Raw genomic sequence first — 15,163 nt, 5'->3', positions numbered from 1 at the left:
ATCGGTGTGGGGTGCTATACAGGACTGTCCTTGGGATCGGTGTGGGGTGTTATACAGGACTGTCCTTGGGATCGGTGTGGGGTGTTCTGCAGGACTGTCCTTGGGATCGGTGTGGAGTGTTATACAGGACTGTCGTTGGGATCGGTGTGGGGTGTTATACAGGACTGTACTTGGGATCGGTGTGGGGTGTTATACAGGACTGTCTTTGGGATCGGTGTGGGGTGTTATACAGGGCTGTCCTTGGGATCGGTGTGGAGTGTTATACAGGACTGTCCTTGGGATCGGTGTGGGGTGTTATACAGGACTGTCTTTGGGATCGGTGTGGGGTGTTATACAGGACTGTCCTTGGGATCGGTGTGGGGTGTTATACAGGACTGTCCTTGGGATCGGTGTGGGGTGTTATACAGGACTGTCCTTGGGATCGGTGTGGGTGTTATACAGGACTCTCCTTGGGATCGGTGTGGGGTGTTGTACAGGACTGTCCTTGGGATCGGTGTGGGGTGTTATACAGGACTGTCCTTGGGATTGGTGTGGGGTGTTATACAGGACTGTCCTTGGGATTGGTGTGGGGTGTTATAAAGGACTGTCCTTGGGATCGGTGTGGGGTGTTATACAGGACTGTCCTTGGGATTGATGTGGGGTGTTATACAGGACTGTCCTTGAGATTGGTGTGGGGTGTTGTACAGGACTGTCCTTGGGGGTCGGTGTGGGGTGTTATACAGGACTGTCCTTGGGATCAGTGTGGGGAGTTATACAGGACTATCCTTGGGATCGGTGTGGGGTGTTACACAGAACTGTCCTTGGGGATCGTTGTAGGGTGTTGTACAGGACTGTCCTTGAGATCGGTGTGGGGTGTTGTACAGGATTGTCCTTGGGATCGGTGTGGGGTGTTATACAGGACTGTCCTTGGGATCTGTCCTTGGGATTGGTGTGGGGTGTTATACAGAACTGAACTTGGGATCGGTGTGGGGTGTTACACAGGACTGTCCTTGGGGATCGTTGTAGGGTGTTGTACAGGACTATCCTTGGGATCGGTGTGGGGTGTTATACAGGACTGTCCTTGGGATCGGTGTGGGGTGTTATACAGGACTGTCCTTGGGATCTGTCCTTGGGATCGGTGTGGGGTGTTATACAGAACTGAACTTGGGATCGGTGTGGGGTGTTACACAGGACTGTACTTGGGATCGGTGTAGGGTGTTATACAGGACTGTCCTTGGGATCGGTGTGGGGTGTTGTACAGGACTGTACTTCGGATCGGGGTGGGATGTTATACAGGACTGTCCTTGGGATCAGTGTGGGGTGTTATACAGGACTGTCCTTGGGATCGTTGTAGGGTGTTATACAGGACTGTCCTTGGGATTGGTGTGGGGTGTTATACAGGACTGTCCTTGGGATCGTTGTAGGGTGTTATACAGGACTGTCCTTGGGATTGGTGTGGGGTGTTATACAGGACTGTCCTTGGGATTGGTGTGGGGTGTTATACAGGACTGTCCTTGGGATCGGTGTGGGGTGTTATACAGGACTGTCCTTGGGATCGGTGTGGGGTGTTATACAGGACTGTCCTTGGGATTGGTGTGGGTGTTATACAGCACTGTCCTTGGGATCGGTGTGGGGTGTTATACAGGACTATCCTTGGAATCGGTGTGAGGTATTATACAGGACTGTCCTTGTGGTTCGTTGTAGGGTGTTGTACAGGACTGTCCTTGGGATCGGTGTGGGGTGTTATACAGGACTGTTCTTGGGATCGGTGTGGGGTGTTATACAGGACTGTCCTTGGGATCGGTGTGGGTTGTTATACAGGACTGTCCTTGGGATCGGTGTGAGGTATTATACAGGACTGTCCTTGTGGTTCGTTGTAGGGTGTTATACAGGACTGTCCTTGGGATCGGTGTGGGGTATTATACAGGACTGTCCTTGGGATCGGTATGGGGTGTTATACAGGACTGTCCTTGGGTTCAGTGTTGGGTGTTATACAGGACTGTCCTTGGGATCGTTGTAGGGTGTTGTACAGGACTGTCCTTGGGATCGGTGTGGGGTGTTATACAGGACTGTCCTTGGGGATCGGTGTGGGGTGTTATACAGGACTGTCGTTGGGGATCAGTGTGGGGTGTTATACAGGACTGTCCTTGGGGATCAGTGTGGGGTGTTATACAGGACTGTACTTGGGATTGGTATGGGGTGTTCTACAGGACTGTCCTTGGGATCGGTGTGGGGTGTTATACAGGACTGTCCTTGGGATCGATGTGGGGTGTTATACAGGACTGTCCTTGGGATCGGTGTGGGGTGTAATACAGGACTGTCCTTGGGATCGGTGTGGGGTGTTATACAGGACTATCCTTGGGATCGATGTGGGGTGTTATACAGGACTGTCCTTGGGATGGGTGTGGGGTGTTATACAGGACTGTCCTTGGGATGGGTGTGGGGTGTTATACAGGACTGTCCTTGGGATCGGTGTCGGGTGTTATACAGGACTGTCCTTGTGATCGGTGTGGGGTGTTATACAGGACTGTCCTTGGGATCAGTGTGGGGTGTTATACAGGACTGTCCTTGGGGATCAGTGTGGGGTGTTATACAGGACTGTACTTGGGATCGGTGTGGGGTGCTATACAGGACTGTCCTTGGGATCGGTGTGGGGTGTTATACAGGACTGTCCTTGGGATCGGTATGGGGTGTTATACAGGACTGTCCTTGGGTTCAGTGTTGGGTGTTATACAGGACTGTCCTTGGGATCGTTGTAGGGTGTTGTACAGGACTGTCCTTGGGATCGGTGTGGGGTGTTATACAGGACTGTCCTTGGGGATCGGTGTGGGGTGTTATACAGGACTGTCGTTGGGGATCAGTGTGGGGTGTTATACAGGACTGTCCTTGGGGATCAGTGTGGGGTGTTATACAGGACTGTACTTGGGATTGGTATGGGGTGTTCTACAGGACTGTCCTTGGGATCGGTGTGGGGTGTTATACAGGACTGTCCTTGGGATCGATGTGGGGTGTTATACAGGACTGTCCTTGGGATCGGTGTGGGGTGTAATACAGGACTGTCCTTGGGATCGGTGTGGGGTGTTATACAGGACTATCCTTGGGATCGATGTGGGGTGTTATACAGGACTGTCCTTGGGATGGGTGTGGGGTGTTATACAGGACTGTCCTTGGGATGGGTGTGGGGTGTTATACAGGACTGTCCTTGGGATCGGTGTGGGGTGTTATACAGGACTGTCCTTGTGATCGGTGTGGGGTGTTATACAGGACTGTCCTTGGGATCAGTGTGGGGTGTTATACAGGACTGTCCTTGGGGATCAGTGTGGGGTGTTATACAGGACTGTACTTGGGATCGGTGTGGGGTGCTATACAGGACTGTCCTTGGGATCGGTGTGGGGTGTTATACAGGACTGTCCTTGGGATCGGTGTGGGGTGTTCTGCAGGACTGTCCTTGGGATCGGTGTGGAGTGTTATACAGGACTGTCGTTGGGATCGGTGTGGGGTGTTATACAGGACTGTACTTGGGATCGGTGTGGGGTGTTATACAGGACTGTCTTTGGGATCGGTGTGGGGTGTTATACAGGGCTGTCCTTGGGATCGGTGTGGAGTGTTATACAGGACTGTCCTTGGGATCGGTGTGGGGTGTTATACAGGACTGTCTTTGGGATCGGTGTGGGGTGTTATACAGGACTGTCTTTGGGATCGGTGTGGGGTGTTATACAGGACTGTCCTTGGGATCGGTGTGGGGTGTTATACAGGACTGTCCTTGGGATCGGTGTATAGTGTTATACAGGACTGTCGTTGGGATCAGTGTGGGGTGTTATACAGGACTGTCCTTGGGATCGGTGTGGGGTGTTATACAGGACTGTCCTTGGGATGGGTGTGGGGTGTTATACAGGACTGTCCTTTGGATCGGTGTGGGGTATTATACAGGACTGTCCTTGGGATCGGTGTGAGGTATTATACAGGACTGTCCTTGTGGTTCGTTGTAGGGTGTTATACAGGACTGTCCTTGGGATCGGTGTGGGGTGTTATACAGGACTGTCCTTGGGATCGGTGTGGGGTGTTATACAGGACTGTCCTTGGGATCAGTGTGGGGTGTTATACAGGACTGTCCTTGTGATCGGTGTGGGGTGTTATACAGGACTGTCCTTGGGATCGTGTGGGGTGTTATACAGGACTGTCCTTGTGATCGGTGTGGGGTGTTATACAGGACTGTCCTTGGGATCAGTGTGGGGTTTTATACAGGACTGTCCTTGGGGATCAGTGTGGGGTGTTATACAGGACAATCCTTGGGATCGATGTGGGGTGTTATACAGGACTGTCCTTGGGATGGGTGTGGGGTGTTATACAGGACTGTCCTTGGGATGGGTGTGGGGTGTTATACAGGACTGTCCTTGGGATCGGTGTGGGGTGTTATACAGGACTGTCCTTGGGATCGGTGTGGGGTGTTATACAGGACTGTCCTTGGGATCAGTGTGGGGTGTTATACAGGACTGTCCTTGTGATCAGTGTGGGGTGTTATACAGGACTGTCCTTGGGATCGGTGTGGGGTGTTATACAGGACTGTCCTTGGGATCGGTGTGGGGTGTTATACAGGACTGTCCTTGTGATCGGTGTGGGGTGTTATACAGGACTGTCCTTGTGATCGGTGTGGGGTGTTATACAGGACTGTCCTTGGGGATCAGTGTGGGGTGTTATACAGGACTGTACTTGGGATGGGTGTGGGGTGTTATACAGGACTGTCCTTGGGATGGGTGTGGGGTGTTATACAGGACTGTACTTGGGATCAGTGTGGGGTGTTATACAGGACTGTCTTTGGGATCGGTGTGGGGTGTTATACAGGACTGTCCTTGGGATCGGTGTAGAGTGTTATACAGGACTGTCCTTGTGATCGGTGTGGGGTGTTATACAGGACTGTCTTTGGGATCGGTGTGGGGTGTTATACAGGACTGTCCTTGGGGATCAGTGTGGGGTGTTATACAGGACTGTACTTGGGATCGGTGTGGGGTGCTATACAGGACTGTCCTTGGGATCGGTGTGGGTGTTATACAGGACTGTCCTTGGGATCGGTGTAAGGTGTTCTACAGGACTGTCCTTGGGATCGGTGTGGAGTGTTATACAGGACTGTCGTTGGGATCGGTGTGGGGTGTTATACAGGACTGTACTTGGGATCGGTTTGGGGTGTTATACAGGACTGTCTTTGGGATCGGTGTGGGGTGTTATACAGGACTGTCCTTGGGATCGGTGTGGAGTGTTATACAGGACTGTCCTTGGGATCGGTGTGGGGTGTTATACAGGACTGTCTTTGGGATCGGTGTGGGGTGTTATACAGGACTGTCTTTGGGATCGGTGTGGGGTGTTATACAGGACTGTCTTTGGGATCGGTGTGGGGTGTTATACAGGACTGTCTTTGGGATCGGTGTGGGGTGTTATACAGGACTGTCCTTGGGATCGGTGTGGGGTGTTATACAGGACTGTCCTTGGGATCGGTGTATAGTGTTATACAGGACTGTCGTTGGGATCAGTGTGGGGTGTTATACAGGACTGTCCTTGGGATCGGTGTGGGGTGTTATACAGGACTGTCCTTGGGATCGGTGTGGGGTGTTATACAGGACTGTCCTTGGGGATCAGTGTGGGGTGTTATACAGGACTGTCCTTGGGATCAGTGTGGGGTGTTATATAGGACTGTACTTGGGGATCAGTGTGGGGTGTTATACAGGACTGTACTTGGGATCGGTGTGGGGTGTTATACAGGACTGTCCTTGGGATCGGTGTGGGGTGTTATACAGGACTGTCCTTGGGATGGGTGTGGGGTGTTATACAGGACTGTCCTTGGGATCGGTGTGGGGTGTTATACAGGACTGTCCTAGGGATCGGTGTGGGGTGTTATACAGGACTGTCCTTGGGATCAGTGTGGGGTGTTATACAGGACTGTCCTTGGGATCAGTGTGGGGTGTTATATAGGACTGTACTTGGGGATCAGTGTGGGGTGTTATACAGGACTGTACTTGGGATCGGTGTGGGGTGTTATACAGGACTGTCCTTGGGATGGGTGTGGGGTGTTATACAGGACTGTCCTTGGGATCGGTGTGGGGTGTTATACAGGACTGTCCTTGGGATGGGTGTGGGGTGTTATACAGGACTGTCCTTGGGATCGGTGTGGGGTGTTATACAGGACTGTCCTTGGGATCGGTTTGGGGTGTTATACAGGACTGTCCTTGGGATCAGTGTGCGGTGTTATACAGGACTGTCCTTGGGATCAGTGTGGGGTGTTATATAGGACTGTCCTTGGGGATCAGTGTGGGGTGTTATACAGGACTGTCCTTGGGATCGATGTGGGGTGTTATACAGGACTGTCCTTGGGATCGGTGTGGGGTGTTATACAGGACTGTCCTTGGGATGGGTGTGGGGAGTTATACAGGACTGTCCTTGGGATCGGTGTGGGGTGTTATACAGGACTGTCCTTAGGATCGGTGTGGGGTGTTATACAGGACTGTTCTTGGGATCGGTGTGGGGTGTTATACAGGACTGTACTTGGGATTGGTGTGGGGTGTTATACAGGACTGTACTTGGGATTGGTGTGGGGTGTTATACAGGACTATCCTTGGGATCGGTGTGGGGTGTTATACAGGACTGTCCTTGGGATCGGTGTGGGGTGTTATACAGGACTGTCCTTGGGATTGGTGTGGGGTGTTATACAGGACTGTACTTGGGATTGGTGTGGGGTGTTATACAGGACTATTCTTGGGATCGGTGTGGGGTGTTATACAGGACTGTCCTTGGGATCGGTGTGGGGTGTTATACAGGACTGTTCTAGGGATCGGTGTGGGGTGTTATACAGGACTGCACTTGGGACTGGTGTGGGGTGTTATACCGGACTGTACTTGGGATTGGTGTGGGGTGTTATACAGGACTATCCTTGGGATCGGTGTAGGGTGTTATACAGGACTGTCCTTGGGATCGGTGTGGGGTGTTATACAGGACTATCCTTGGGATCGGTGTGGGGTGTTATACAGGACTGTCCTTGGGATTGGTGTGGGGTGTTATACAGGACTGTCCTTGGGATCGGTGTGGGGTGTTATACAGGACTGTCCTTGGGATCGGTGTGGGGTGTTATACAGGACTGTACTTGGGATTGGTGTGGGGTGTTATACAGGACTATCCTTGGGATCGGTGTGGGGTGTTATACAGGACTGTCCTTGGGATTGGTGTGGGGTGTTATACAGGACTGTACTTGGGATTGGTGTGGGGTGTTATACAGGACTGTACTTGGGATCGGTGTGGGGTGTTATACAGGACTGTACTTGGGATCAGTGTGGGGTGTTATACAGGACTGTCCTTGGGATCGGTGTGGGGTGTTATACAGGGCTGTCCTTGGGATCAGTGTGGGGAGTTATACAGGACTGTCCTTAGGATCGGTGTGGGGTGTTATACAGGACTGTCCTTGGGATCGGTGTGGGGTGTTATACAGGACTGTCCTTGGGATTAGTGTGGGGTGTTGTACAGGACTGTCCTTAGGATCGGTGTGGGGTGTTATACAGGACTGTCCTTGGGATCAGTGTGGGGTGTTATACAGGACTGTCCTTGGGATCAGTGTGGGGTGTTATACAGGACTGTCCTTGGGATCGGTCTGGGGTGTTATACAGGACTGTCCTTGGGATCGGTGTGGGGTCCTCTGTCCATGTAGCGACGCCCCCTTTATCCGTGTAGCGACGCCCCCTCTGTCCGTGTAGCAACGCCCCCTCTGTCCGTGTAGCGACGCCCCCTCTGTCCGTGTAGCGACGCCCCCTCTGTCCGTGTAGCGACGCCCCCCATCAATGTAGCGACGCCCCTCTGTCCGTGTAGCGACGCCCCCTCTGTCCGTGTAGTGACGCCCATCTTTCCTTTGCAGTTCTGTAATAAGGAATTCACCCACACCGGTAACTACACCCGTCACATCCGTATACACACCGGGGAGAAGCCGTACCACTGCCAGGAGTGTGACAAGGCTTTCTCCGACCCCGCGGCCTGTAAAGCCCATGAGAAGACGCACAGGTGAGTGTACTGGGAGTATGTGGGGTAACTGGAACGCCCTGTATTGGAGGTCACCCGTCGTTCTCCTGTCCCCAGCCCATTGAAGCCTCACGGCTGTGACGACTGTGGTAAGAGCTATCGGCTGGTCAGTCTGCTGAACCTGCACAAGAAGCGGCACATCGGGGAACCCAATTACTACTGCAAGGTCTGTTGCAAACACTTCACCACATCGGGTAACCTCAAGAGGCACCAGCTGGTCCACAGCGGAGAGAAGCCGTACCAGTGCGAGTACTGCAACCGCCCCTTCTCTGACCCCACCTCCAAGATGCGGCATCTAGAGACGCACGACACCAACAAGGAGCACAAGTGCCCCCACTGCGACAAGAAGTTCAACCAGGTGAGTGTGGGCGCTGCTACATTATTACGTTATCGCTGCGGGGGTGACGTTATGCTGCGGGGTGACGTATTGCTGCGCGGGGTGACGTATTGCTGCGGGGTAATATATTGCTGCGGGGTGACGTATTGCTGCGGGGTAATGTATTGCTGCAGGGTGACGTATTGCTGCGGGGTAACGTATTGCTGCGGGTGACGTATTGCTGTCACGGGGTGACGTATTGCTGCGGGGTGACGTATTGCTGCAGGGTAATGTATTGCTGTGGGGTGACGTATTGCTGCGGGGTGACGTATTGCTGCAGGGTAATGTATTGCTGCAGGGTAATGTATTGCTGCGGGGTGACGTATTGCTGCGGGGTGACGTATTGCTGCGGGGTAATGTATTGCTGCAGGGTGACGTATTGCTGCGGGGTAATGTATTGCTGCCGGGGTGACGTATTGCTGCAGGGTAACGTATTTCTGCGGAGTGACGTATTGCTGCGTGGGGGGGGCGTATTGCAGCGGGGGTGACGTATTGCTGCTGGGTAACGTATTGCTGCGGGGTGACGTATTGCCGCTGTGGGGTGACGTATTGCCGCTGCGGGGTGACGTATTGCCGCTGCGGGGTGACGTATTGCCGCTGCGGGGTGAAGTATTGCCGCTGCGGGATGACGTATTGCCGCTGCGGGATGACGTATTGCCGCTGCGGGATGACGTACTGCCGCTGCGGGGCGACGTATTGCTGCGGGGCGACGTATTGCTGCGGGGTGACATTGCTACATTATTACGTTATTGCTGCGGGGTGACGTATTGCTGCGGGGGTGACATTCCTGCGGGGTGACGTATTGCTGCGGGGTGATGTATTGCTGCAGGGTGACGTATTGCTGCGGGGTGACGTATTGCTGCCGGGTAACGTATTGCTGCGGGGTGACGTATTGCTGCGGGGTGACATTGCTGTGGGGTGACATTGCTGCCGGGGTGACATTGCTGGGGGGGTGACATATTGCTGCGGGGTAACGTATTGCTGCGGAGTGATATATTGCTGCGGGGTAATATATTGCTGCGGGGTGACGTATTGCTGCGGGGTAATGTATTGCTGCAGGGTGACGTATTGCTGGGGGGTAATGTATTGCTGCGGGGGTGACGTATTGCTGCGGGGTAACGTATTTCTGCGGGGGTGACGTATTGCTGTGTGGGGGGGCGTATTGCTGCGGGGTGACGTATTGCTGCGGGGTGACGTATTGCCGCTGCGGGGTGACGTATTGCCGCTGCGGGGTAACGTATTGCCGTTGCGGGATGACGTATTGCCGCTGCGGGATGACGTACTGCCGCTGCGGGGCGACGTATTGCTGCGGGGCGACGTATTGCTGCGGGGTGACATTGCTACATTATTACGTTATTGCTGCGGGGTGACGTATTGCTGCGGGGTGACGTATTGCTGCCGGGTAACGTATTGCTGCGGGGTGGTGACATTGCTGTGGGGTGACATTGCTGCGGGGGTGACATTGCTGCGGGGGTGACATTGCTGCGGGGGTGACATATTGCTGCGGGGTAACGTATTGCTGCGGGGTGACGTATTGCTGCGGGGTGACGTATTGCTGCGGGGGTGACGTATTGCTGCGGGGGTGGCGTATTGCTGCGGGGGTGACATTGCTGCGGGGTGACGTATTGCTGCGGGGTGACATATTGCTGCGGGGGTGACGTATTGCTGCGGGGTGACGTATTGCTGCGGGGTGACGTATTGCTGCGGGGTGACGTATTGCTGCGGGGGTGACGTATTGCTGCGGGGTGACGTATTGCTGCGGGGGTGACGTATTGCTGCTGGTGTGACGTATTGCTGCGGGGGTGACGTATTGCTGCGGGGTGACATTGCTGCGGGGGTGACATTGCTGCGGGGGTGACATTTCTGCGGAATGACGTATTGCCGCAGGGGTGACGTATTGCTGTGGGGTGACGTATTGCTGCGGGGTGACGTATTGCTGCGGGGTGACGTATTGCTGCGGGGTGACGTATTGCTGCCGGGTAACCTATTGCTGCGGGGTGACATATTGCTGCGGGGTGACATTGCTGTGGGGTGACATTGCTGCGGGGGTGACATTGCTGCGGGGGTGACATTTCTGCGGAATGACGTATTGCCGCAGGGGTGACGTATTGCTGTGGGGTGACGTATTGCTGCGGGGTGACGCATTGCTGCGGGGTGACGCATTGCTGCGGGGTGACGCATTGTTGCGGGGTGACATTTCTGCGGGGTAATGTATTGCCGCAGGGGTGACGTATTGCTGAGGGGTGACATTGCTGCGGGGTGACATTGCTGCGGGGGTGACATTGCTGTGGGGTGACATTGCTGCGGGGGTGACATTGCTGCGGGGGTGACATTGCTGCGGGAGTGACATTGCTGCGGGGGTGACATATTGCTGCGGGGTGACGTATTGCTGCGGGGTGATGTATTGCTGCGGGGTGATGTATTGCTGCGGGGTGACGTATTGCTGTGGGGTAATGTATTGCTGCAGGGTGACGTATTGCTGCGGGGTAATGTATTGCTGCGGGGGTGACGTATTGCTGCAGGGTAACGTATTTCTGCGGGGTGACGTATTGCTGCGTGGGGGGGCGTATTGCAGCGGGGGTGACGTATTGCTGCGGGTGACGTATTGCTGCGGGGTGACGTATTGCCGCTGCGGGGTGACGTATTGCCGCTGCGGGGTGACGTATTGCCGCTGCGGGGTGACGTATTGCCGTTGCGGGATGATGTATTGCCGTTGCGGGATGACGTACTGCCGCTGCGGAGCGACGTATTGCTGCGGGGCGACGTATTGCTGCGGGGTGACATTTCTACATTATTACGTTATTGCTGCGGGGTGACGTATTGCTGCGGGGTGACGTATTGCTGCGGGGGTGACGTATTGCTGCGGGGTGACGTATTGCTGCGGGGGTGACGTATTGCTGCGGGGGTGACGTATTGCTGCTGGTGTGACGTATTGCTGCGGGGGTGACGTATTGCTGCGGGGTGACGTATTGCTGCGGGGTGACGTATTGCTGCCGGGTGACGTATTGCTGCCGGGTAACCTATTGCTGCGGGGTGACGTATTGCTGCGGGGTGACATTGCTGTGGGGTGACATTGCTGCGGGGGTGACATTGCTGCGGGGGTGACATTTCTGCGGAATGACGTATTGCCGCAGGGGTGACGTATTGCTGTGGGGTGACGTATTGCTGTGGGGTGACGCATTGCTGCGGGGTGACGCATTGCTGCGGGGTGACGCATTGCTGCGGGGTGACTTTGTTGCGGAGTGACATTTCTGCGGGGTAATGTATTGCCGCAGGGGTGACGTATTGCTGAGGGGTGACATTGCTGCGGGGTGACATTGCTGCGGGGGTGACATTGCTGTGGGGTGACATTGCTGCGGGGGTGACATTGCTGCGGGGGTGACATATTGCTGCGGGGTAACGTATTGCTGCGGGGTGATGTATTGCTGCGTGGTGATGTATTGCTGCGGGGTGACGTATTGCTGCGGGGTAACGTATTTCTGCGGGGTGACGTATTGCTGCGTGGGGGGGCGTATTGCAGCGGGGGTGACGTATTGCTGCGGGTGACGTATTGCTGCGGGGTGACGTATTGCCGCTGCGGGGTGACGTATTGCCGCTGCGGGGTGACGTATTGCCGCTGCGGGATGACGTATTGCCGTTGCGGGATGACGTATTGCCGCTGCGGGATGACGTATTGCCGCTGCGGGATGACGTACTGCCGCTGCGGGGCGACGTATTGCTGCGGGGCGACGTATTGCTGCGGGGTGACATAGCTACATTATTACGTTATTGCTGCGGGGTGACGTATTGCTGCGGGGTGACGTATTGCTGCGGGGTGACGTATTGCTGCGGGGTGACGTATTGCTGCCGGGTAACGTATTGCTGCGGGGTGACGTATTGCTGCGGGGGTGACGTATTGCTGCGGGGGTGACGTATTGCTGCGGGGTGACGTATTGCTGCGGGGGTGACGTACTGCTGCGGGGGTGACGTATTGCTGCTGGTGTGACGTATTGCTGCGGGGGTGACATATTGCTGCGGGGTGACGTATTGCTGCGGGGTGACGTATTGCTGCCGGGTAACCTATTGCTGCGGGGTGACGTATTGCTGCGGGGTGACATTGCTGCGGGGTGACATTGCTGCGGGGGTGACATTGCTGCGGGGGTGACATTGCTGCGGGGGTGACATTGCTGCGGGGGTGACATTGCTGCGGGGGTGACATTTCTGCGGAATGACGTATTGCCGCAGGGGTGACGTATTGCTGTGGGGTGACGTATTGCTGCGGGGTGACGCATTGCTGCGGGGTGACGCATTGCTGCGGGGTGACGCATTGCTGCGGGGTGACTTTGTTGCGGGGTGATATTTCTGCGGGGTAATGTATTGCCGCAGGGGTGACGTATTGCTGAGGGGTGACATTGCTGCGGGGTGACATTGCTGCGGGGGTGACATTGCTGTGGGGTGACATTGCTGCGGGGGTGACATTGCTGCGGGAGTGACATTGCTGCGGGGGTGACATATTGCTGCGGGGTGATGTATTGCTGCGGGGTGATGTATTGCTGCGGGGTGACGTATTGCTGCGGGGTAATGTATTGCTGCAGGGTGACGTATTGCTGCGGGGTAATGTATTGCTGCGGGGGGTGACGTATTGCTGCAGGGTAACGTATTTCTGCGGGGTGACGTATTGCTGCGTGGGGGGGCGTATTGCAGCGGGGGTGACGTATTGCTGCGGGGTGACGTATTGCCGCTGCGGGGTGACGTATTGCCGCTGCGGGGTGACGTATTGCCGCTGCGGGGTGACGTATTGCCGCTGCGGGGTGACGTATTGCCGTTGCGGGATGACGTATTGTCGCTGCGGGATGACGTATTGCCGCTGCGGGATGACGTACTGCTGCTGCGGAGCGACGTATTGCTGCGGGGCGACGTATTGCTGCGGGGTGACATTGCTACATTATTACGTTATTGCTGCGGGGTGACGTATTGCTGCGGGGTGACGTATTGCTGCGGGGTGACGTATTGCTGCGGGGGTGACGTATTGCTGCGGGGTGACGTATTGCTGCGGGGGTGACGTATTGCTGCGGGGGTGACGTATTGCTGCGGGGGTGACGTATTGCTGCGGGGTGACGTATTGCTGCGGGGTGACGTATTGCTGCCGGGTGACGTATTGCTGCCGGGTAACCTATTGCTGCGGGGTGACGTATTGCTGCGGGGTGACATTGCTGTGGGGTGACATTGCTGCGGGGGTGACATTGCTGCGGGGGTGACATTTCTGCGGAATGACGTATTGCCGCAGGGGTGACGTATTGCTGTGGGGTGACGTATTGCTGCGGGGTGACGCATTGCTGCGGGGTGACGCATTGCTGCGGGGTGACTTTGTTGCGGGGTGACATTTCTGCGGGGTAATGTATTGCCGCAGGGGTGACGTATTGCTGAGGGGTGACATTGCTGCGGGGTGACATTGCTGCGGGGGTGACATTGCTGTGGGGTGACATTGCTGCGGGGGTGACATTGCTGCGGGAGTGACATTGCTGCGGGGGTGACATATTGCTGCGGGGTGATGTATTGCTGCGTGGTGATGTATTGCTGTGGGGTAATGTATTGCTGCAGGGTGACGTATTGCTGCGGGGTAATGTATTGCTGCGGGGGTGACGTATTGCTGCAGGGTAACGTATTTCTGCGGGGTGACGTATTGCTGCGTGGGGGGGCGTATTGCAGCGGGGGTGACGTATTGCTGCGGGTGACGTATTGCTGCGGGGTGACGTATTGCCGCTGCGGGGTGACGTATTGCCGCTGCGGGGTGACGTATTGCCGTTGCGGGATGACGTATTGCCGCTGCGGGATGACATATTGCCGCTGCGGGATGACGTACTGCCGCTGCGGGGCGACGTATTGCTGCGGGGCGACGTATTGCTGCGGGGTGACATTGCTACATTATTACGTTATTGCTGCGGGGTGACGTATTGCTGCGGGGTGACGTATTGCTGCGGGGTGACGTATTGCTGCCGGGTAACGTATTGCTGCGGGGTGACGTATTGCTGCGGGGTGACGTATTGCTGCGGGGTGACGTATTGCTGCGGGGGTGACATTGCTGCGGGGGTGACGTATTGCTGCGGGGTAACGTATTGCTGCGGGGTGACGTATTGCTGCGGGGTGACGTATTGCTGCGGGGTGACGTATTGCTGCGGGGTGACGTATTGCTGCGGGGGTGACGTATTGCTGCGGGGGTGGCGTATTGCTGCGGGGGTGACATTGCTGTGGGGTGACGTATTGCTGCGGGGTGACGTATTGCTGCGGGGGTGACGTATTGCTGCGGGGTGACGTATTGCTGCGGGGGTGATGTATTGCTGCGGGGTGACGTGTTGCTGCGGGGTGACGTGTTGCTGCGGGGTGACGTATTGCTGCGGGGGTGACGTATTGCTGCTGGTGTGACGTATTGCTGCGGGGGTGACGTATTGCTGCGGGGTGACGTATTGCTGCGGGGTGACGTATTGCTGCCGGGTGACGTATTGCTGCGGGGTGACGTATTGCTGCCGGGTAACCTATTGCTGCGGGGTGACATTGCTGCGGGGTGACATTGCTGCGGGGGTGACATTGCTGCGGGGGTGACATTTCTGCGGAATGACGTATTGCCGCAGGGGTGACGTATTGCTGCGGGGTGACGTATTGCTGCGGGGTGACGTATTGCTGCGGGGTGACGCATTGCTGCGGGGTGACGCATTGCTGCGGGGTGACTTTGTTGCGGGGTGACATTTCTGCGGGGTAATGTATTGCCGCAGGGGTGAC

At 55.8% G+C, this 15,163-nt stretch overlaps 1 protein-coding gene across 2 annotated transcripts in view; it reads left to right on the top strand.

The window, feature by feature from the left end:
- The window catches only part of ZBTB17 (zinc finger and BTB domain containing 17), a 48,612-nt gene that overhangs the window by 19,639 nt on the left and 13,810 nt on the right, over window positions 1-15,163 (top strand). For both annotated transcript variants that reach the window (XM_063942082.1, XM_063942081.1), the window contains exons 5-6: window positions 7,871-8,013; window positions 8,089-8,389. In XM_063942082.1, the coding sequence (XP_063798152.1) occupies window positions 7,871-8,013; window positions 8,089-8,389 (444 nt within the window). The remainder of the gene's footprint in view (window positions 1-7,870; window positions 8,014-8,088; window positions 8,390-15,163) is intronic.

The sequence above is a fragment of the Pseudophryne corroboree genome, chromosome 10 (assembly GCF_028390025.1).
Source record: "Pseudophryne corroboree isolate aPseCor3 chromosome 10, aPseCor3.hap2, whole genome shotgun sequence".
Classification (NCBI taxonomy): Eukaryota; Metazoa; Chordata; class Amphibia; order Anura; family Myobatrachidae; genus Pseudophryne; species Pseudophryne corroboree.
Note: the sequence above shows the minus strand (reverse complement) of the source record. Positions and strands in the feature narration are given on the sequence as shown.